Genomic DNA, 25154 nt, shown 5'->3' with positions numbered 1-25154 from the left:
GATAGCAGTGCTTCTTTAGGCTTTTTCCTTCAAATAAAATCTTTACACCTGATGCAATCAAAGAAGTGGTTAAGAGTATAGCTCTATTATCTGATACCTAAGAGACTCATCCATCTTCAGTTGTTCACCTGTCTTTCCAGCCTTATCTGTCACGTTTAATTACAAAGAACAAGAACCTTGTCTTCATCATGTTTTGAGGCAGTATCTGATATTAGGATGCTAAATTACTATTTGAGGGTCAACATACAATGAATTTATTAGTTCATTGCCAATGCCAGAAAAAGTATAAACTATTAATAAATAAATGAGCTAAATTTCAAATTTACATTTTTAAAATTCATAGTTTGTCTTCAAAATAGTAACTAGCAGCAAACGTCATTATTCTGAGACATACATATCTAAATACTCACTAAAGTCTCTTCCATATCTGTATTTCTAATTTCATCTATTACTTAGCAGAGAATGAGATCAAGGATCTAGGGAGGGAGGCAAATAGAAAACAACCTGCTGTTTGCTGTCCAGCTGCACTTGAAACTGACCTGTATCATTCATTACTTGGAAATAAAGTTCCTATTTTTATACAATAACTCTTTTATGTCAAAATACTTGGAAAATTCTCTCTTTTAAGGATTAAATAGTATCCTGATTGATCTACTACATTTTACATGGTACAGTTAGGTTATCTATCTCTATGGCTCAAAGATAAAAACAAATAAAAATATTCTTGATTTTGTCACTGACTCCTGTAAGATCATAATACAATGTTACTGGAACAATCTACTCATTGTACATGAAATGCTTTCTAACTGTAAAAAAAAGCTACAAGGGAGGTACATTATGCATTTTCCTGGGAATCGATTTGGGTTTTAACCTTACTGATTTTAGTCACTGCATAAACTCTTCCCCATACACAAGCTATCCATTCCTTTGTTTCACTTACTTTTTACGACCCAATTCAAATGTGTACTCCTTTGTGGAGCCTTCCCTCTGGATCTAGATAAGATCAATCAAACACATGTGTGCTCACACTGCACTGTGAATAAACCTCCATAATTTAACACCATTGGTAAGTATCTAGTACGTTGGGCAATGATTAACTGCATTGTTTCAGAACCTTTTTTTCATCACTGGAGTCTGTCCAGAGGAGGAACCTTAATACCCATTTTTATCCACTCAGCACCTATCACAGAGGTTGCTAGATAATAGGTTTTAAAAACTGCTCATACTTTATTAAAAGTACATATTTTATTAATAGAAATATGTAAATTGTATTTGCCTAAAATATAAAACCTGTAACTTGATCAGTATCTTCAAGTTTTATTATTCTAATGCAAAATTTGATTCTTGACTTTCTTCTACAGTTGAATTGATATAAATAATTGCTTAGGCTCTGGCCCATGAGGCTCGGTTGGTTGGAGCACTGTCCTGTACACCAAAAGGTGTCAGGTTCGATTCCCGGTCAGGGCATATACCCAGGTTGCGGGTTAGATCCCTGGTTGTGCGGGAGGCAACCGATCAATGTTTCTCTCCCTTATTGATGTTTCTCTCTCTCCTTTTCACTCTCTAAAATCAATTTTTAAAAGAAAAGAAAAACAATCACTTAGCATCAATATGTTGCATTCCTGACTTTTTTTCATTTTACATAGAAAATCAATTACTGAAATAATATTATCTCTAAATTAGGAGAGTTAGTCAAACAGGTCTGTGTTCAAATCTCAGCTCAGTTACTTACCAGCCACATAATCTTGCTCAGTTTCTTCATTTATAGAATGGAGATAATAAATACTATCAATTTCAGAGAGCTATTGTGAAGAATAAATCAGATAACATATTTTCAGCACTAGCACATACTAAACATTCAGTAGACAGGCAGGTGTTGTCTCTGAGATACAGATTTAGCTCTAATCCAACAATGATACTGGTCTTCTTCCTTTAGACCACTGTTACTTAGAGAGATGTGTCTAACAAAGAACACAAAAAATACTGATGTAACTCATAAAAATACAAGTAATATCTATTACCTCATTCTGACTTTTCTATTGGTGGAAGGACAAGGGAAATAAGGTATAGGCACATAGAATTAGGAAACAATCCTCCTATGACTTTCACTGTTTAAATATTAAATTTATTAAACCTTGTGTTCATTCCCAAGTCCACTTACTAACAGTCAAAATGTTGGATTTGTTAAAATGGCAAATTTGAATTTTCTATTTCCATTAAAATAGACATTTTATTCAACAAAGTATTTGTCTCTACAGCCAGCTCTCTTATCAATAAACACTTAATTTAAATCATGTATTATTTTTAAATCCTTATAAAGATTAAGGTCCTCATTTCCCCCTATAATGTATTCCTAATTTGGGGTTTATTAGTCTTTAAAAATCAGAAAGACAATACCCTTTTCAGCACTGTCACTGCATGAAGAGAATTCTTTCACATTTTCACCATGGCCAGATGTGCTCAGGGCTGGCTCAAAGCTGCTCTTCTACTATGTCAGAAAGGTCTCAGTCCTGCCTGCTGGTAAAAGTTCCTATGTTTTACTGTTGTTCAACTTAGCTATTTAGCTCAGCATTTTAGAACAGTCTGTAACTGTGAAATAAAAATACTGCAGTAGCCACTGATTCATTCATTAAAAATATAATAATAATTGAAGGTCTACCATGTTCCAGGCACTGTTTTAGGCATATCCTACTCTCATGGAGTTTACTTTCTAGGAAAGGGGAACAAAAATTAAACAAATAAACATACTAATATGTAGTATGTTAGAGGACAATACTTTTATGAAGAAAAAGAGAATAACTTGCCCAGCTGGGTGTCACTCAGCGGTTGAGCATCGACCTAGGATCCAGGCGATCGGGGTTCGATTCCCGGTCAGGGCACATGCCCAGGTTGCGGGCTTGATCCCCAGTCTGGGGTGTGCAGGAGGCAGCCGGTCAATGACTCTCATCATTGATGTTTCTATCTCTCTCTATCCCTCTCCTTTCCTCTCTCTGAAATCAATAAAGATATTTTTAAAAAAGAGAGAGAATACGTTAAGGGGATAAAGAATCACAGAAGGGATGCTGCAATTATTTGTAATGTATACAGGGCAAGCTCTCTGATAAGTTGTTTGAGCAGAGAACTAATGGAAGGGAAAATAGCAACCCATGTGGACATTAAGGGAAGAAGCATTCTAGAAGACAATGCAAAGGCCATGAAGCAGAAGCACGTGTGAAGTATTCCAAGAAAAGCAAGGTGACTTCCATGGTTAGTAAAAGGGGGCAGGTAACAGATGGAGTTAAACAGGCAGCACAGGTTTTACAGCTCATAAGATCTCACGGGCTATGTTAAGGCCTTTGGGTCTTACTTTGAATTATAAGGGAAGCCCTTAAAGTACACTGGGCAGAGAAGTAACACAATCTGAATTATGTTTAAAATTATGACTATTCGGTGAAAAATAAACTACAAAGAACAAAGGTAGAAGCAGGGAGACTAAAAGCGCAGATGACAAATTCATGTCAAATGTAAATGATTAGCCACAGGAGAAATAAATTTCCTGGACTTAATTAATGAACATGGTGACCTAGACCCTCTATTCCCTGTGACAAGATTGCAAAAGATGTTTGCACCTGTTACATGTCAAACACAACAAATTTGTTTGCCAACAAATTAGTCAGACCTCAGGGGGAAAAAATAATTGTTTGCATAATAAATGACACTTCATTTATAGAAGTCTTTCCACAATGTACATTAATCCTTAAAGCTTTAGATGTGTATCCCCAAATCTGTCAGATTCATGAAAGTCAAAACTACAAAGACAGGAATGAATTATTCCACTCCCAGGAACAGCAGACTTGCACCAACTCTCCTACTAAGGATTAACTAGAAAAACTTGACAAAAAATAATTTAAAACAAAAATGAAAAAGTATTTGTTTGAAGGCACTGGGGTCATGCAGGATCTCATAGGTTATGTTAAGGACTAACAACAAAGTAATGATTTATATAGTTCAGGATCCAGGAGCAGCCCTTTGGAGAAAACTCAACCTTTGGTGGAATTCCTGACCTCCTCCTTAACAATAGAAGATATTCAAATGGCTATTTTTTAAAAAAAAAGGTAAAGGTGTCTGGATGGTGTTGCTCAGTGGTTGAGTGTTGACCCATAAACCAAGAGGTCACAGGTTTGATTCCCAGTCAGGGCACATGCCTGGGTTGCGAGCTCAATCTCCTGTAAGGGGTGTGCAGGAGGCAGGCGACCGATGTTTCTCACTCACACTGATGTTTCAGAAATCTCTCTACCCCTCTCCCTTTCTCTCTCTCTCAAATCAAAAAAGGGTAATGGTAATCCATCTTATTAGTAATTAAGAAAATAAATATTAAAACCACAATAAAATAAAACTGGACACTCACCAAAATGGCTAAAACTAAAAAGACATTACTAAGTTGTGGTAATGATGTGAGACAATCACAACTTTTATACAGTGGGTGTGTGTAAACTGAACAACTACTTTAAAATATATGACTTTAATAGATGGTAAAATGACCCCAATTCTTCACCTTTTACTAAAGACATCACCTCTGAAATGACTCAGTAGCATCCTCCATCAATAATTAGGATCTATTTCCCTAATCCTTCAATCTGGCCTGTCCTTTCGACTTTCTTTGGCCAACAGAATGTGATTAAACAGTGTGCCAGTTCTGCACCCAGGCCTCGAGAAGCCTGCGTTGCTTCATTCTCCCTCTGAATCAAGTGAACAGGCCTCGGCTGACCTGCAAAACGCTAAGAAACATGCAGCCCCGTCGCCCCAGGGCCACAGTGAATAAAGCCACCCTACGCTAGCCCGCCACAGGAAACTGCTAACACACGAGCAAACTCAGCTGAGATCAGCCAGCCCAGCCAGCGAACTACCTTGTCCGCTCACAGATTCAGGAAGAATAACAAATGCTTACTGTTTTAAACCACTGAATTTTGGAGTGGTTTGTTACATAGCAATAGCTAATTGATGGTACCAGAAGGGAGGTACTGCCATCATTTAAAAAATAAAATACTGGCTTTAGAACCAAACAGTGGCCTAAGACTTGAAAAATGGTGAGCAAACTGCTAGCAAAAGCTGAAAGGAACATTTTCATTGGAGGCTGAAAAAAACACCACACGTATTCTGTAGTAACAAAACAAATGACAAAATTATGCTGTCAAAGATAACTCAGAATATGAAAAATTACTTAATAAACAATTGGAACTGCCTGAGATCTCTAGACAAATATTGAAAGTCAATTGGTTGTTCCTACCTATGATAAGGCAATATGGCAAAAAAGGAAGAGCTGAAGAAAAAACTAATTAGTTTACAAGCAAAATTTAGAGGGAATTAGGAGGTGCCAGGACTTGCTGGGTTGGAATATACAACTGCTTCTCATCTCCAGTCTTTCAGCTGGCAACACATTCTCCAAATATTAGAGACCAAACCAAGGGAGTACATGAAAACCCTTTGCTAATGCCACTAAGAGAATTATGGAGGGGCCTATTAGACCTTCTCCGTTAAATAAAAGGCCTTCTACAATCTTAAAGGAACAGCCTCACGGCAATCTGACACACCCAAAGTAAGTCTAGAGAAAGAGGCATGTCTCAAAAATGATTTTAAGTGTGGCATTTGGCATAACATAATACCCAGCAATTCCACTCTCGGGAAGACACCCAATAGGAATGGGTGATCATACATAACAAGAGGCATGTACAAGGATGTATTCATATTAGTTAAAAACTGGAAACAATCCCAATGCCTATCAACATTACAATGAATAAATAAAATGTGGCCTGTTTATACACTAAAATACTACAGAGCAATAAAAATGAACAAACTATAGCTGTACATAACAAAGGTGAATGTCACAAACTAATTTTGAAGAAACCAGAAACATAAGCACACAATCAATATGATTCCTTTTAAAAGAAGGTTAAATAAAAGTCAAAACTAAATGGTGGTGTTTAGAAATGTAAGACTTGGAGTAAAAATATAAGAAAATATTATGATAGAGAGTAGATTACATGAGAGAGGAGAGAAGGGGAAGTTATTTAGAAGAGGCCACGGAGACTTCTGGCATTCTTGTAATATTTTATATCTTGAGCTAGGTGGTAGTTACACAGATATTAGCTTTGTGATTAACTGTACATTTGTGGTTTTTGTACTTTTTTGTATATACATAATTTAGAAAGAGATGTGAATAAGTGAGGCCACAGGTCAGACTGTGGTAGCCAAAGAACTAAACATGTCCAGGTTTGTCAGCACTTTGGAATAAAACTATTTCTTTAAAATGATATGCTGTGCTGAGATTTTATTTAATGTATGCAATGAAAGCAACACTGATTTATTCTGTCAGCCCATTTAAGAAAGAAAAAAATGATTCCCTGTGTTTGCTTAGTCATTCAATAAAATCTAGCAGGTATTATTTATGAGATGAACTGTCACTTTCTCTCATTAGGGGCACCATTCACTTTCAATAATAGTTTATTAAGATGTGTGTTCTAATAGCAATTCAAAAAGTCCTAATAAGATATTATTCCTCTATTGTTTATCTAGTTGCTTTTCAGAAGTCAAAATTTTACTGTAATGGAAAATATTTGAGTAGAATTTCCCCCTGGTTCCACTATAGCTGAAAGCACAAGATCTAATCCCTTTCTGCCAGAGAAACACCAAAGCTGAGAGCCCACAAGATTTGACCTCTCTCAAGGCTTCAGTACTGTACCCCAGCTGACTATCAACTTGATGTATATGGTAAGAGACATGTATAACACATGTATACCTAGCTTCCATTAGAACTTTCTCTTTAAAAAAAAAAAAAAGGCACCACTATAAAACAAATGCTGAAAAATAGTGATTTATAACTCTTACTTGTATACTTCATATTCTACTGCTACAGGTTTTGCAATCTGTAACACAAAGCATAAAAGAGAGTTACAGATTGATTCAGTTAAGAGAATACTTTTCTTCAAAGTTGTAAACTCATTTGCCCTGGCCGGTGCAACTCAGTTGGCTGAACATCTTCCTGTGCACCAAAAGGCTGCCGGTTTGCCCAGCCGGCGTGGCTCAGCGGTTGAGCAGCAACCTAGGATCCAGGAGATCGAGGTTCGATTCCCGGTCAGGGCACATGCCCATGTCGCCGGCTCGATCCCTGGTAGGGATGCGTGAGGAAGGCAACCGATCAATGTTTCTCTCTCACACTGATGTTTCTCTTTCTCTCCCTTTCCTTTCTCTCTAAAAATCAATAAAAAACGTATTAATAAAATTGAATACTCCTTAAATAAGAAAAAAGAAAAAGTTCAGCTTGAATTAACACATAACAACTTTAATTACGTTTAGAATGTATCAGTTGGCTGATGTCAGTACCGGATATACTACAAAACTATTAAAAATGAAACTTTAAATTTTCCTGTGAATCTATAACTGTGAAATGGGCTACGGGTTACTAGCATTATATTTTGAAAAAGCATTACAAATCAGACAAAATGCAGTTTTAAAATACAAGCTAAAATGGTGAAATCTGTAGCAAATTTAATTCTCCAAATAGAGACATATTATCTTTTATCCCACACACCTCATACAATGTGAATTTAATATTTCTCCCTATAAAGAGGTGGGGTCAATATCCCACCCCCTTGAACCTAGCAGCCTTTGGGATTGCTTCATCCAATAGAAAACAATAGAAATGATGCTGTGTGACTTCTGAGGCTAGGTCATAAAACTGTCATGTACTTCTGTCTTAGGGTGCTCACTCTTAAAATTAAACTGCCCCTGGCATCAGAACTAGGTGGAGATTATTAGTGAAAGCCTAAAGGGCATTGAGGATAGTGTTAATGGAAGTGTAAAAGGCCTAGGAAGGGGCTGTTCGTGAGGGTTTAAAAGAAAGTAAGGAAATGTGATTGGAAGCTGCAAGAAAGGGGATCCTTGTTTTATTTTGGAAGGACATTTGGAAACACTGATACTGGCAGGAAAATTTAAAATAGAAAATGTTCCTAATGAAATCACTTACTGAAAGTGCCACTGGTTTTCTGGCTGCATACGGTAACATATGAGAGGAAACAGATGAGCTAAAAAATGAACTGTTAAATTTCAAGAACCAAGGACTTGCTGGGTTAAACAATAAAACAATGTGAGGTAGCAAGCACCTCCAGATGACAAAATGATTCTCAAATAATAAACAGCTTTCAGGTAAAGATCAAATCCAGAGATCTTAAGAACATATGTTAAGACTTCAGAAAGATCTAACACAGCTTCACAGAAATGTTCAGATTGACAAAAGGTCTCATAAAGTATATTAGTGTTTAATTGCTGTATAAGCAATTACCACAAATTTAGTGCCTTAAAACAACATCCAATTATTACTTCATAGTTCTGTAGGTCAGAAGTTCAGAAGGGCTTGGCTGGCCTCTCTGTTTTGGGACTAACAGGGGTGCAATCAGGTGTCCGTCAGGCTGGGCTTTTCTATAGAGGCTCTGGGGAAGAGCTGCTTCAAAGCAGGTTGATGGCAGATTCTAAGTCTTGCCCCTGATGGTCTTTCTTTGCTGTCAACCATGAGCCACTCTCTGTTCCTAGGGGTTGCCCTCATTTTTTCTCACCTATTTATCCATCTTCAAACCAGCAACATGTATAGTCCTTTGCACACTTTGAATCTTTCTGATTTTTTCTTCTGCTACCAGCCAGAGAAAACTTTTTGCTTTTAAAGAGCACAGCTGATCGGGCCAGGCCCACCCAGATACTCTCCGGTTTAAGCCAACTGACGTGGGACTTTAATTTCATCTCTTTAAAAGATAATTAAACAAAATAATGTTTAAACAAAATAATGACATAGTGTGGCATTTATAAAATATGTAAGAAAAATGTATAAAACAAGAGCAAAAGGCCAGGAGGGGAAAAATGCAATTATATTATTGTAAAGTTCTTATCAGTACCTGGAACCTGAGGCAAAAGGGAAAATGGGCAGCCCTATTACATGTTCCATATATATATTTTAAACACTTTTTTAAAAAAATATGTCTTGCCTGGCCAGGCGTGGCTCAGTGGTTGAATGTCAACCTAGGATCCAGGCGATCAGGGTTCAATTCCCGGTCAGTGCACATGCCCGGGTTGCGGCTGCAGCTGATCAATGACTCTCTCATCATTGATGTTTCTATCTCTCTTCTCCCTCTCCTTTCCTCTCTCTGAAATCAATAAAGATACATTTAAAAATAAATAAGTAAATAAAAATAAATAAATAAAAAATTAAAAATATGTCTTTATTGACTTCAGAGAGAGGAAGGGAGAGGGAGAGAGAGAGAGAAACATCAATGATGAGAGAGTCATTGATCGGGTCCCTCCTGCATGTCCCCCACTGGGGATCGAGCCTACAACCCAGGATGGGCCCTGACTGGGAGTCGAACCTAGATCTCCTGGATCATAGGTCGATGCTCAACCACTTAGCCATGCAGCCGGGCTGTTTCATGTATATTTCAATGGTTAATATTTTCCAGAACATACATTGAAAATTTAAAACTCACAACCTTTTAAGTATTTATTTATATCAACAACAGAATTTGTTATAATTTTACTTTCCTGGCTTTAATGGAAGCAAACTCATCAATAACGTTTTAAAAATCTACTTCTTTGCTTATGTTATTCTCAATTGAGGTAAATGCCATGTTAAACAATTTCTCTTGACCAAGTGATTATTATAATTTCAAATTATCTTCTGTTTACCGAAACTTCTTTCACAGGACACCACTGTGACTGGTATTATTTTTTAAAAAGTTCTCATGGTCACTTACACATTTGGATAAAATTGCAGTAAGCAAATTTCATGAACTGCTTTTAGAAAGTCCAAACATCATGCTGACTTTATACTGCAATTATTGATACTGCATGCTGGTAAAACTATTACAGATAAAATTTCTACAGGATTTAACCTAAATATTTAAGAATCAAATCAGTGACTGTTTTTTGGTAAGTAGATGCATTCCTAAAAATAACCATGGTTAAAAATTGAAAATCTGAAGATACTTCATTTAATTTTTCATATCTTCATTACAAATGTTAAATTAGGATGCCTAAAATCTCCCTAATTTTCTATACACATTTTCCATAATAATTAAAACCCTATGTGGTGATTCATGAAATTCTAATTTCTTAACTTTTTAAATTTTATTTCTTGTTTATTGATTTATTGAGGTGACATTGGTTAATAAAACCATACAGGATTCAAGTGCACAACTCTAGAACGCATCATCTGTACCAAAGGTCCCTGTTGGGTGCAGCCAAGAGACCTTGAGCTTGGCAGGGTGGTACAGGAGCTGGAGGACCAGGTTAGTGCACTCCCAGGCTGGTGCTATAAGAATAGGAGTGCTCAACCCTGGAAAGATGGTGCCTGAGACCCGAGTGGGACAGGGACCTCAATGGCTGACCCTCCAGATCTCTCCTTGGAGCCACACATCCAGATCTTCCGTTTAGGACTCCCAGATGCCCCGAGTCACCTTCCCTCCGCCAGAGCCCTGGGTAAGTGTCTGGGAGCAAGATCCTGTGCATTTACCCTTTAAGAGAGCACCTGGGTTTCTGGCAGACTCCCTCCTCTTCCAGGCAGACAGAGTCCCTGTTGATTTTCACTGCCAGATGCCATGCAGGCTTCTCTTCCCAGGTCTGGTGCTCTGGGTTGTGGATCCCAGTGTGGGGTTGAGACTCCAAGCTCCTCAGCGCTACTTCTGCAGCCAAGATATCCTCTGGCTTCTCAGCCACCGTGCGTGGGTGCCGGGGCCAGCGCTCTCAGCATCCCTGCCCTTCCTGCCAGTCTCTACGTGGCTGCCTCCGTAAGTCTGTGGTTATCATACTCCTGTTCAGCCGTCCTTCAGCTGATTATTCAGGATGCTTGCTCTATAATTTAGATGTAAACCAATTTGGCTCCAGAGATGAGGGTAGCTTCCACCTACTCCACAGCCATCTTGGAATCTATCAACTTCTTAAATTTTAAAATTGAGTACTATTCATGACTCTTGCTAAAGTTTTATATTCATCAAACATTCAAAGTTTCTCCCATTTGTTATAAACATTTTTTTATTTATTGTAGAGCTTTATTAACTTTTCCACTTGGTTCAAACAGCCACCATAAGTCCAAAGTTGTTACCCCAACCCCAGTGATAAAAGTTAAAATTTTGTGATACTAACAGAAAAATAACAAAATGAATCCTAAGATCAAATACCACTAGTATGCCTAATCCACTAAAAATGCACCTAACAAATTAGTATCTACAAAGCAATGTATAATTACCCAATATACTCAGTTCAAGGTTACATGCAAACCACATTACAATTAAATACCCAGTAGTTTAAAAAGATACCAACTTTAAAAACAAGAGAATAGCCACAAATTCAAAAGTCAGTCCACTGCGTTAAGATTTCCTTCCAGTGCCCTGGCCGGGTGGCTCAGCTGACTAGAGCATTATGCCATGCACCAAACGGTAGCAGGTTCGATTCCCTGTCAGGGCACATACCTAGGTCTCCGATGAATCTCTGGTCAGGGAGCATACAGGGGACAATCAATCAACGTTTCTCTCTCTCTCTCTTCTTCTAAAATCAATAGAAACACATCCTCAGGTGAAGATTAAAATATATATGTATTTCCTACCATTAAGGTACTAACAGAAAACTTTGACGAATTCATAATCTTTTATTATTTGTGTTTGAGTGAACCATTTCCTCAGAAATGTTCTGACAGTCCCTTTTCTTTGATTTTACATTTCTAAATATAACAGCTTTTCTTTAAAGGTTCAAAATATTACATATATTCTAGTATCCCTAAAATTGACATAATCTCTAAAGATGTACATAAGCTCAAAGTCATTCAAAAAGAAACAAAATTGGATCCAACATTTTGCCTGAATATTTACTTAGTGTTCTCTCCTGATTCATGTTCAAGTGCTTAAGGAAAAGAAAAGGTCACTAGCACCAAAGAACAAAATCCAGGAAAGTCTTTTACAGACCTAACCTTCCCCTAAATATTTTCTCCCAATTGCTGTCAAATAGTAATTTATCTTAAATATATTAGAGACTATAAAAAACCAGCAGGAATTATCTTCTTTATGTCTTTTATGTTCACAGCCAGTTTCACTTTTTGCAAAACTCAATAATGACCTTATAAAGAGCTGGGCATTTCCATTCTCCTGCTCTAACCTGGAAATACCTCTTTAAGAAGACATCAATGAGCTAACACTGTGCTATAATAGACATTTCTATGTTTCCTGTCATATTTAATTCTCAGAAAAACATTGTGACATAACCATTATTGTCCAAATGTCCAGGTCAGAATTTGAGCCTCAGTCAGATAAGTAACCTGCTTGAGTTTCTTCAGGTACTTCCTAAGAGGCAAACAGTAGGATTCCAAGACCTCTGCTGTTTTTACTACATAATGCCACACTCAGAGTCATTCACCCTTTTCTCTATTATCTGTCAAAATGTAATACAAGTTATTTTTTAGCTGAATGATAGAAATCACTTAATGCAATCCCTTTACCTTGTATATGAAAGCACTAAGAGAGGAGAAATGCTTTGTCCCAGGATACACAACTATTTAGTAACAAAGTCTAAGCCCTTTCTACAACATTAATATGGGGGGGGAAACAAACAAAAAACGGAAAGGAAACCATGTAATCTCCAGCCAGACCTTTTAAAGTACAATAAATTAAATGTTATAGCTGTTCTCAAAAATTTTAAGGCCTTAATTTGTTAGGATAATTGACTTTTATAACTCTTCTTATATTAATGAACGTGATATGTTTTAATGACCTAAAATGGAGAAAAATTAGTAGGTGATTAATGCTGCTAATAAAAATAAAGGCAAACTCCTACCATATAAAACAGTGTAAGTAAAGCCTACAAGAGTGAAAACCATGGGAGACAGTCATATCTGAATCTAAACACAACTAAAATAACTTGGCTGGTAGCAACAGAACCTGGCTCGAGATATTTAGAGAAAAACAGAAAATCATATTAAAATTAGAATTCTTCAAATTGGCACTAAGTAGGTAAATATATTCACATTCCTCCCTGTCAATTTTTTTAAAAATCAGCAACTACCACCCTTATTTTCCTAACCTCTCCTTTTTCACTAGGACACACCAAATGTTTATTTATCAACAATGTTTTTACAAAAATATATTTAGCTAAAAATACAGAATGCTAATGAGTTTATATTTAAGAACCTCTTCTCTCTCCTGAGTGTGAGATGTAAAATGTGAATCTCCTCAGTCAATACAGGTTGAGGTCTCCTGCATAGAGGGCGATTCTAGTGTTAAAAGACACACAAGTACTCTAAATGTTTGACTAAAGAAACAGCAAACTGTTCTAGTAAACTGCTAAAGAAAAATAATGTGGCTGAAATGAACTTATTTAGAAATGTTATGCTTGGATACAATATGGTACTTTCCAAAGAGATTCCCTCTCCCTTCCAAGAATAGTCTTGTCTCTGAAATTATAACTTTCTGCAGTTAGATCCTAAAACCCATCTCTTCATGAGATTCCACTGTGTGTAAAACAAACAAAAAAACTCATCACTCTTTTTAACATTAATGTGCAAAAGGAAAAATAAGAAGTTTTGTGGCAAAGTCTGGCAGAAATGAGGATTTTCCCGCCTAGGAGAAACTATGTGGGACTAGACTAATATAGGTACCTTTGAGTGTAGACTTCGTCCAACTTGCTATATGAACTACTTAATGTATGTTAATGATTTATAAACTAAATCTTAACTATCTGAAAGAATTTTTATAAAAGAGCCTCAAAAATCACCTGAAACTACTAGTAAATCAAAGTTTCTCAAAAAGAATATTGGAGGTGAAAGGGACTCTCAGAAAGCAGGCCAAGTTTGCCCTCTGTTAACCTACACAATCAGCTGGTGGACAAATACTGGTCAGGAAATGTTTATCCTTTTATGCGGTCACTACTGTTAACTTTTGCAATCACTAACAATATGCTGCCAAGTACAACTTTCAAGCACCAAATTCAGTATCACTCCAGCAATTAAACAATAGGAGAGAGAGAACTAGGTTAAAAATATTTTAAAATTTGTACTTCTTTTCATTTCTGAAGAAATTATGTTTCCTAAGCCTAACTCACATCCTGGCACTGAGAGAAACTGATGATATTTTTACCCTACACTGTGGTCAACTAACAAAGTAATTTGAGGGTAGGTGACTGACTGGGACTCCAGTTCCCCCAGATACTGCTTGCCTGCCCCAAGGGCTTAAGAGGTCAACCAATATCTCAGCTGACCTGTTACCTACCTAAACTTCAGTGGAGTATTCTCTAGAAAAATACAGTACAGACTCTATTCTACCAGAAATTATGATTCTGCAGTACTATAAGTACTTCAACACTTAGCCTCACCAGAAAAGGAAACATTTTCAGTTCAATCTTTTATCAAGGTCCTTCTCTCTCTCCTCACACCTGAGAAAATGAAATAAATCACTTACCCTCAGGAGAGTTTCGCAGTCATCAAAACAAAATGTTTAAGAGCAAGATAAAACCATAAAGACTGTGAAAACAGAGTTTACTGGACTAGCCATGGACCTCACTCAAGACAGGTGGCAAAGTACTCACTGTGAAAGCATGTTGGCTACTTTATTAAATTGTACCTAATTTTCTTGTAGCTCTTCCGGGACAAAAAAAAGGTACTCATCGCTTATTAATTTCAAGGGTCTGATGAGACAAAGCATAAAAATACATAAAATAATACCTGGCATATAATATAGTGGTCAATAAATGTTATCTATCATCAGTATCTTCTTGTTTGCATGTGGTAGTATCCCGTATAGTGGTTACTGTCTGTGTACTGCAGCTACTGAGACACTCAGATTTGATAAGCTCCACCCACCCAGCCTGACTAGAATTCAGGAAGAGGTGTCAGCACTAACAGAGAGACAATGAGGTATCTCAGCCTGCAAATTTTATATAATACTATGAAGGACTTAGATGTCTCCTAAGCCTCGAAATGGGCCCTGACGCATATTCACTGACCCAAGGCAATTTATAGGGTTTTTTTCTTAACATAAACAAAATGTTATGAGAACTGTATTATCTTTTTTTAGGAATTACTATTAATTAAGCCCCATTTTTAATCATATTATTAGATTTATCTGTATCTTAATCTATACAATGTCTCCCCATCTCCAAAGATCATCACTTATAAGAAATAGGCAGCCAAAATATATAGGATTAGGTAGTACTTTATTCATAAAGGGCATGTGCATCATCAAAGAGAAGCATAAATACATTATTACTTGACAGCAGTCTTATATATTTTTAAATTATCTTTATTGTTGAAAGTACTATAGATGTCCCTTTTTCCCCCCATTGATCCCCTGCACCCGGGACCTGCCCCCACACACACACCCCAGGGCCTTCTCCACACTATTGTCTGTGTCCACAGGTCATGCATATATGCATCTAAGTTCTTTGATTTATCTCCCCCCCACTCCTCACCCCCGCCTTCCCTCTGAAATTCTTCAGTCTGTTCCATGCTTCTATATTTCTGTATCTATTTTATCAGTATATTTTGTTCATTAGATTCCACATATGAGTGAGATCATGTGATACTTGCCTTTCTCTGACTGGCTTAGTTCACTTAGCATAATACTCTCTAGGTCCATCCACACTGTCCCAAAGGGCAAGAGATCCTTCTTTTTTATAGCTGCATAGTATTCCATGGTAAATGTCCCACAGCTTTTTTATCCACTCATCTACTCATGGGCACTTGGGCTGTTTCCAGATCTTAGCTATTGTAAACTGTGCTGCTATGAACACAGAGGTGAATAGATTCTTTCTAATTGGTGTTTTGGGTTTCTTAGGATATATTCCTAGAAGTGGGATCACTGGGTCAAATGGCAGCTCCATTTTTAATTTTTTGAGGAAACTCCATACTGTTTTCATAGTGGTTGCACCAGTCTGTATTCCCACCAGCAGCATACTAGGGTCCCCTTTCTCCACACCCTCGCCAGCGCTTGTCATTTGATGATTTGTTGATGGTAGCCATTCTGACAGGTGTGATATCTCACTGTTGTTTTATTACAAAGCCACTGTAATCAAAACAGCCTGGTACTGGCACAAGAACAGGCATATTGACAGCAGTGTTATTAAACAGTCGTTATCATGCCAAACTAAAATATTGGAGGAGGTGACTATTATGTAACTTTTGCATAAATGAATACACAATATCCACTCTCAAAGCCAAGAAATCTATAAATTATTTTAGTTACCTATATAACAGCAAAAAAGGTTTGATAAATTTAAATCACCACTGTAGGTACATGCTTACAATTTTCATATTTTCTTGTACTTTAGCTTCAAAATAAGTCAATGTACATTACAATCAGTTGAAAAGTAGAGAAAATAGCCAAATAAAAATGGGAATGAAATTTTGAGCATCATTTACATGAGGAAGAAGAACTTTTAGTTTCTCAATTTAAAATAAGACCATTTTATAACTAGCAACATATTTTATTAGGCTAATTTTCTCTTATTATAGCATTAACAATTAAATAATACCATCTTCCTCCTCTCTTAACAAAAAGGATGATTACAGTGTGCCTACCTCAAAGGACTCAATATTTGTCAAGAGTTTTAGGCCCTGTAGCTGAAAGCTACCACGTACATACTAAACATTATAATTGAGAATAATGATACAAATGAAAGATGGTTTAATATAATAGAAAATTACATTTATAATTGGCACATTGCCACACTACCCCTGTGGATTTGTTCTTTCAGAGCACATACTCTATGAAAGGTCACCGTGGGTAGAAAAAAAATCCCACAGGGAGTTCAAGTAGCCTACAATACAATACTAGTAATTAAGGATGTGGTATTCTTCCTCTATATTCTTTTGGGAATCATTTCTACTAATTAAGAAAAAAGGAACAATGATTTGTTTAAACTGATGGCTAAGACAATTCAATCTCAATTCTAATAGCCTGGATACAAAATAGAATATTATAACACTGAATAATTGTTTTTATAAAGAGCAAACTATTACACAAGCTACCAAGTCAGTATTCAACAACCTTCCAAGATAATATAGTCCTAAAAATATCTTCCTGAGTAATTTATGTTCCTAACACAATGTTAAATTACAGCATTACAAATTCAAATTCAATAAACATTAAGCGCCTACTATGTAAGAGTTCTTATAATAAGCATTTTACAGACATTGTATCATTTAATTCTATCAATAATCCTAGGAGGCAGGTATCACTAGCCATTTTATCAAATTGGGAAATTTTCCACAGAAAGATTCAGATTCTTGACCACAGTCTAAGAATTTTAAATTAGTATTCGTACTTTAAATCCAATGTTCCCTCCATTATATCAAATTAAGGTCTTTCTGACTGTGCTAATAATCAACTAACAAATCATTTAACTTCACTGGGCCTGAATTTTCTCATCACTAAACTTGGAGGGTTAAAACATAGGGCTGCATATATTCTTTCAAATTAGTGTTGCAAGTTTCTTCAGATAAACTCCCAGAAATGGAATCACTGGGTCATAATGCAGTTCCATTTTTAATTTTTTGAAGCAACTCCATACTGCTTTCCACAGTGGCTACACCCATCTGCAATCTCACCAACACTGCATGAGGGTTTCCTTTCCTCCACATCCTCGCCAACTCTTGTTTATTAATTTATTGATGATAGCCATTCTGACAGGTATGAGGTATATCTCACTGTGGTTTTAATTTGCATTTCTCTGATTATTAGTGATACTGAGCATCTTTTCATATGTCTGTTGGCCATCTGTATGTCCTGTTTAGAGAACTGTCTGTTCAGGTCCTTTGTCCACTTTTTAATTGGATTGCTGTTGGTTTTTTGATGTATATAAATGCAACTGATTTCTGGATATTTGTTTTGTATCCTGCTACTTTACTAAATTCATTTGTCAATTCTAATATTTTTTGGTGGACTCTTTGGAGTACTCTATATACAGTATAATGTCATCTGCAACAAAACAATTTTTCAAAACTTAAAATATGACATTTAAATGTTGTTTAGTTTGTTATTTCATTAATTAGACTTAGCGATCAAAACTTTTTGAAACAAGAAGTTTTCAGGGTTTGTAAAAATTAGATTATATTAGTTGTATCTGTCTGATATTTTTGCTAGAAACGAGGGGTGGGATAAGTGGTAAGATAAGAATAACACTGCTTCACTAACCCTACTTCTACCCTCCTGTTCATCTATGACCCTGGTTATATGTTCCTACTGTCCAAGGATATAATTCTCCATTATATGAAAAGTGACTGAAATACACTATTCTCTGTGTACTGACTGAATAGCTACCTTCAGACCCTCAAAGTTATATCCAGATACAGACCAAAAGCACAGAACTGATGATGCTGAGCTGATGCTAAATATAAATAAGAAAATAGCCAAACCAGATTCATAATCCTTAGGCATCTTAGGATGGCCACAATTCCAACTAAGAAGTCAGGTGATGCAGGTTTGAAGATCTGAATAAACCCTTAAAACACTTTATATAGACATAAGATTTTAAAAAATGATTACACAGCCCGGCCAGGCATGGCTCAGCGGTTGAGCGTCGACCTAGGATCCAGGCGATCAGGGTTCAATTCCCGGTCAGGGCACATGCCCGGGTTGCGGGCTCAATCCCCGGTCAGGGGCATGTAGGAGGCAGTCGATCAATGACTCTCATCATTGATGCTTCTATCTCTCTCTCTCCCTCTCCTTTCCTCTCTCTGAAATCAATAAAGATATATATTAAAAAAATGATTATACAATTTTGGGTCATGAATATTAAAGACACTTGAAAATTCAAAAAAGAAAGAAAACCAAAACCATAAAGAAAAAATTTTATATGTGAACTTATTAGAAAAATATTCACTTTTCCCAATACCATAAAAACAGCCAACAGCACCCAATAATCTGTTCTAAAAAGAGAAATATATTATACAGTAAAAGTGATTCCTCTTCATATAAATTTAATTTCCTCTAAATAATTTTCATATAAAGAAAAGAAAAATGTGAAACAAACATAATTTGCAGAATCCATTAAAGATATATTTAAGCATTCATATAGTACCTAACACCAAACATGCTCAAAAATCTCATTTAATCTAGGCCAGGAAAGAAAAGTGTTTCTCATCTCCCTTTGGCCATTTTTTTAGGGCTGAATTCAATATTGAGCAATGCAATTTATTCATGAGAAAACTTAATCTAGCCATCTTTACTTTGTCTTGAATCTAAAACCTACCATGCCCAAATCAGAATACTAGATTAAGAACACCAGTTGAGAAAATCACCAATGATGTTCAAAGTTAATACATTCAAGTGAGATATAAAACATTCCCATCTTAACTGATTTCTGCCTATAGTATCATTGGTATTTTTCTAGCAGATGCTGGGTATGTTACCAACCAAGGAAGGAATAGGTCAAGGAGCAGCCACCAGCCACACGTTGGGAACTGCTGGGATACGGAGCAAATCTTCACATAACTACACCACTTACGTTTCCAATCTGATGTAGAAGTCAAAACATACCAGGTATCAGGCTTTACTTGCATCTAATTCTCCATCTTAAAGGATATTCTGTACACCTGTACACAGAGGTCTGAAGATCAAAGCCCTTGAGTGATCCTGGAACTAAGGAGTCTATCTGAGGCTCCGCTGTACCGCACCCTGCTCAAGGGAGGCTGTCCAGTCCCGTCTGCAGTCAGTTTCCCATTCTCCACCACACCCCCATCCCCACACACACCATATCTTCACTCTCCACATGACCCTACTTAGAATCCATGGGCAACCACTAAAGTTACTCCCTGTGTATGTACACAGCCAACCCTTTGTCCCTTTCTCCCTCCATCCGATGCACCTACCTGGCAAAGATAAAACCCTGATTAAACCCAGTTATCTATCTACTACACATGTGCATTAGAGCAACTAAAAATAAATGAAGAAAAATGTACAACTTTCCAACACCCCTCATTTCACATTCATAGCCACAAATCTGAAATGGGCAACCATCACTGGTCAGTAACAGCGAAATATCCTATAGTACCTAGTTTGTTCATCTTCCCAATATCCAAAATAATTATTTTGTACTTTCTCCCCTGTTCTCAAACCTCCTACACCTACCCACTCCCCCAACTAATGGATGCATTGAGAAAATAAAAGCAATCAGACACAACTAACTCTTCCCTCTACCAAAACTACCTACCTAACCCATCATCCTCCTTTTTTTCTATTAAAACGAGTGATATGTTACCACTCCCATCGAAGTCCACCCCCTCCATTTGTGCTCTGGACCTCATTATCTTCTCACTTCCTCAAGGAACTTATGTCCTTCTCTGTCCTGCATCATCAGTTTCTCCCCCAATGGATCTGTGGTATCATCATACAAACTGCCTCTAATATGTCTAGTCACTGAAGTCACATCCTGCTACATTAACTATCCTAGTTCTTTTCTTCTTGAAAGAGTTGACAATATGGTTGCTTTTACTTTCTCTCCTCATATTCTTTATTTAGTTTAATCAGTCAGGTTTCTTCTTCTACTCAGTTGTAACTGAGGTTACTACTTGTCAAGGTCATTAGAGAAGCCCATCTACCAAACCCAACATTCACATGTCTGTTCTCTTTCCTGACCTCTCAATAGCATTCAATGCTGCTCTCCATCTTAAAACATCTCCTTCTCCTACCCCACACAGTGATCACCAATAACCTTTATGTCACTAAATTCATTTTTTTATCACTATATAGTGATTATAAGTTCAGGCTATTGAGTCAGATGGACCCAAGTTCAAATCTTGGCTCCATCATTTTCTAGTATCCAATTTAGGAAAAGATACTAAAACCACTGAGCCTCTGCATCTTGATCTACAAACTATGGGAAATATTAATAACTAATTCATAGTTGTGAGGTTTACTTAGCAGCATGTGACATAATCTGTCCTCCAAGAAATGCTCTTTTCCTTTGGTCTACGGCTCTTCCTTCCCATCACTGTCATAAGCTCCACCAGCTCTACTTCCCTTTCAAATTTAGGAGTTCATTTAAATTCTATACTCTCTTCCTAACTGACCGATCTCTTCCATTCTCATGACTAACATTTTAATCTAAACTTCAATAATATCCAAATCTCAATTTCTAATCTATAATTTTCTCCCAAGCCCCAGACTGCCAACCAAACAATCTTCACTAGGATATCTCAGCTACCTCATACTCAACATACTCAAAACATAAGTATCCTTTTTCATGCGCTCTTCCTCCACCTAAAACTCCTCTGCCCTTGACAGCCTCGGGTTCCTTGCTAGTTTCCACAGTTCCATGTATTTCCTCTTTCGAAACAGTCACTAAGCTTATATTTATTGGCATAATATACAGTGGTGGGATAAGTAGGTTTACAGTTGCTTGTATGGAAAACAATACAATAATTAATAATAATACAAAAATAAACTGTTTTGCATGCTTACAACTGTAAACCTACTTTTACCAATCCCTGTGTGTATTCCCTGCTAGAACATAAGCTCCATGATGAAAAATAAAACCTGTCTACATCACTAACACCTTGTCTAGCACTTCATGCATAATTAATGATTACTAAATATTTCTTGAATTGTATTCGAGCTAATAAAGGAAAGTAAATTTAAATTACTAAGGGAATATGCTAGAATATATTCACTACATGGTTATATTAATAACAATACATTTGTGAAATTCACACCTGTTCTTGAGAGAGGCTCAGAAAAATTAAAGGTCCTTCAGAATCAGGCAACACAAACATCATCATTAAGGAGATCAAAATACTTTAAAATACTTGTATTAGAAAATACAAGAGTTCATGATCTGAACAGCATATGTATTTTTTCTTACTGAGAAATCTGTCATAAAGAGATCAGAGGATATTTTTTCTTTTTAATGATATAGCCTACTTCTTTGTTCACAAGACATCAACATCAATAATGTCATACAGCCCATACAATAAGGTTGTTCATAAATGTAACTTCTATTGAACTGAGATAACAACATCAAAACATACAACTTTACTTACTATATAAAAGTGTTTTAGTGTCTCTCATTGATTTAAAGTGTAAAATTGTTTCAACTTAATCAAACAAAGAAAAAGAAAAATAGAATCCATACAACTATAATTTTATAATGAAAAATAACAATCATTGCATTTTAGAACAATTTTAACACTTTGAAACATATACACATATTACAGGATCAAGTATTAAGTTGTTAAATAAGCATAATACAGTATTCTCACAATGAATACAGCACAGGGCTCTGAAATAAAACTGCCTAATTTCAAATCCTAGTTCTGCTGTTTATTAGCTATATAACATAAGAAAATAACCCCTATGTGATTTCATTTCTCTATCTACCTATAAAGCAAGAATAATAAGTATTCATATCTGGTAGAGATGTTTTAAATATTAAAGGAGATAATACCATGTCTAACACAAAAAGTAACCACTAAAACAAAGCTTCCCTCCATCCCTTTTCAGCACTCTAGATAGAATTTGTGATAAATTTTGAAAACAAAAATAAAGAACTTTAACTCAAAAAAGCAGTCTTGAAAGTCCTAACTTCATTTGATCATAATTGCCCATCCATTAAGTACTTTCTGGAACCTAAGCAGAACCCAGTTCAACATTAATATAAATGAAAGTTCTCTTGTCAAGGAGGTTTCATCCCAGCTGAAGAAAATAAAGTGAAACACAGGACTTTCCTAAATGATGTACAAAAAAAATTCAGAATCACTTACTAACAAACATAATTGTCCTGAACAGCAAATTTACTGGGGGAAACGCAATAAAACAAGATTAATAGCAACACTTAAATATTTTAGTGTTTTTAGGATATTCGAAGTTAAAGTTTTGATGTCATTCAAAATTACAGACATTTGTTACATATAAAACTGCTCTTCTCCATAAAAAGAAACTGCAAATGTCTATGATTAGCCTGGAACTAGTTACAGTATAACCTAACACAGCCATTCAACTATCTTGGGGATTTTTCAGTCTCTTCTGTCATAAAGAAATTAATACAAGTGACAAAATATAACCAAAAAAGTCAATAGTGTGGAAGGTTTTTTAATGTATTTCATCTTGGCAAATGATCACATACAAATTAAACACTGAAATCATGATGATTTCATTTATTTGTTCTGTACATATCTGATTAATGGGCATTAATTTTGTTGATGGAAGCAAGCAAATTCTATTGTAATATACAGATTAGAAATGTAAACACTTAGCATTTCCCACAACTACTGACTTCACAAATTATTCTGAATGTTATTTCAAATAATACTGTGACTACCAGAGTTAAGAAAGCAAAGAGCTCTACTGCCCCCTAATGAAATAGGCAAAAAAATAAGTAAATAAAACCACAACAAAACCTAAAAAACAAAAACACTCCAGAAAACTCCTTTTGAAATATCTGTGAAACGGGAAAATAATCTTACTTTGCTAAATGCAATAGACAAACACTAAAACAATTAACTAAAAACAACTAGAATATATATCAAATACTGTAGGAAAAACTACAATCACCCAGTTTCCATGATAAAATTAGTAGCAAAACAGGAAAGCCTTGAGACAGAAATGTTCTAAGAGAAAGGAGACCAGTACAACAATGTTATCAAATGTGATAGCAATTAAAGCTTCACTGCAGGCTACACTTCTCATGTGTATGTTGGAACTGAATGAGAAGAAAGAGATTCTTAGAAATCATTCTTCGGTGAGTTACAGTAAGTTTTCAGTTCAGTGGCTCAAAGTAAATACCATCAATTCTCACAAATTTACACAGACTATAATCTTTTCAGAATAATTTTAATATAGGTATATTTTCAAGATACCTACTCTGTAAAATATACCTTTAAAATAATTTTACCTAATGCTTCCTGTTTGAAATAAGTGCCAATTTCATAAGTATGACAACTTTGTACTTTATGGTTCTTTGCATCATAAAAAAAACAGTGATTAACTTTTAATTTTCTTAATAACAGCTCTCCCTTCCTTTAACAAAGTTGGTTTTTAAAACACCCTCCATACTCATATTCCTTTTACCTAGCATTCCAACCTGTCAAGAATTCTAGAATTCTCATTTCAGAAAAGGACAAATGTTTAGGGAAAAGTAGTGTGTGGTTCTTAATAACAGGAGTTACGTAACAGTTAACATACAGGAACCAGATATGGTAACAGTACAAAGAATAGAATGCTAGATCATAAAAACAGAATGTAAACAACAACAACAAAGTAAAAATTCCAGGCAGCTTTTCACTGAGGGGTGCAGAGGTGCAGTAGTTAACTGTTCCTTTACGGCTAGGGCACACCGCATCACTTGGGGATGGAATGTTCCTGTCCAGGTTGACAGTGGTTGAGCACTCCATCACGTGTATATTTCAGGAGATGTAAGAAACAGAGACCAATTCCACACAATGCTACAGGGGACATAGGCAATACAGTGAAAGAGGTTTACTTAAATCTGCTCACAGAATGAAAATATCCTTTACATTTGTGTACTGCTCTTTTTCCTGTCTATTTATTAATGAAAATGTTTCTTTATCTCTGCAAGTATAAGGGTGACCAAATGTCCATTCAAAATTTCAGAAAAGCAACACAAAAAATACAAAACCTATATGTATTCAAACCTATATTGCAAATGAGTGGAATCTCGCATCTGTATAGACTTCCTGAATAATATAAATGTAAAGCATGACTCTTTTACTAGAAGCATTACTCATTCATTCCTACTACCTAAAAATATAAGAGAGACATTGACATATTTTAAAGACATCATAAAGTTGCTGGGAGAAATTAATCCCAAAGTCAAGTATTGCTAAAGTCATGATGCTTAAAGCATATCCAATACATGGTCAAAATAGTATCCTTCCAACCTATAAATTGCATTTAGCTACTTACACTTAACATATAGTAGTCAAGAGAAATGCAACAGTGAAGTTATATAGCTACTTGGAGATCAAATGCATGTGTGTGTGTATGTGTGTGTTTTCACTCATGGAATAGTTCCAGCCTACACCAGTGAGTTCCAGATTATTATCCTAAACCTAAAGAAATGCCTTCCCTAGTTCATAAGAGGGGGGTGGGGGGGATGCAGGAAAGGATTTCCAGGTTCTCCTTTGCTTCCCCAATTTCCAA

The 25154-nt window shown here is 36.0% G+C and overlaps 1 protein-coding gene across 4 annotated transcripts in view; it reads right to left on the bottom strand.

Moving 5' to 3' along the window:
- Positions 1–25154, bottom strand: part of COMMD10 (COMM domain containing 10) — a 123828-nt gene that overhangs the window by 76202 nt on the left and 22472 nt on the right. Inside the window, exon 6 of one of the 4 annotated variants that reach the window (XM_087815503.1) lies at positions 23069–24436. The exons of the other annotated variants lie outside the window; for them this stretch is intronic. Within the exon in view, the coding sequence (XP_087671629.1) occupies positions 24398–24436 (39 nt within the window). The 3' untranslated portion in view covers positions 23069–24397. Of the gene's footprint in view, positions 1–23068; positions 24437–25154 lie in introns of those variants that run through there. 4 annotated transcript variants of the gene reach the window in all.

The sequence above is a fragment of the Miniopterus natalensis genome, chromosome 3 (assembly GCF_054644295.1).
Source record: "Miniopterus natalensis isolate mMinNat1 chromosome 3, mMinNat1.hap1, whole genome shotgun sequence".
NCBI lineage: Eukaryota > Metazoa > Chordata > Mammalia > Chiroptera > Miniopteridae > Miniopterus > Miniopterus natalensis.
The sequence above is the reverse complement of the archived record's forward strand: the minus strand, read 5'-3'. Positions and strand labels throughout refer to the sequence as shown.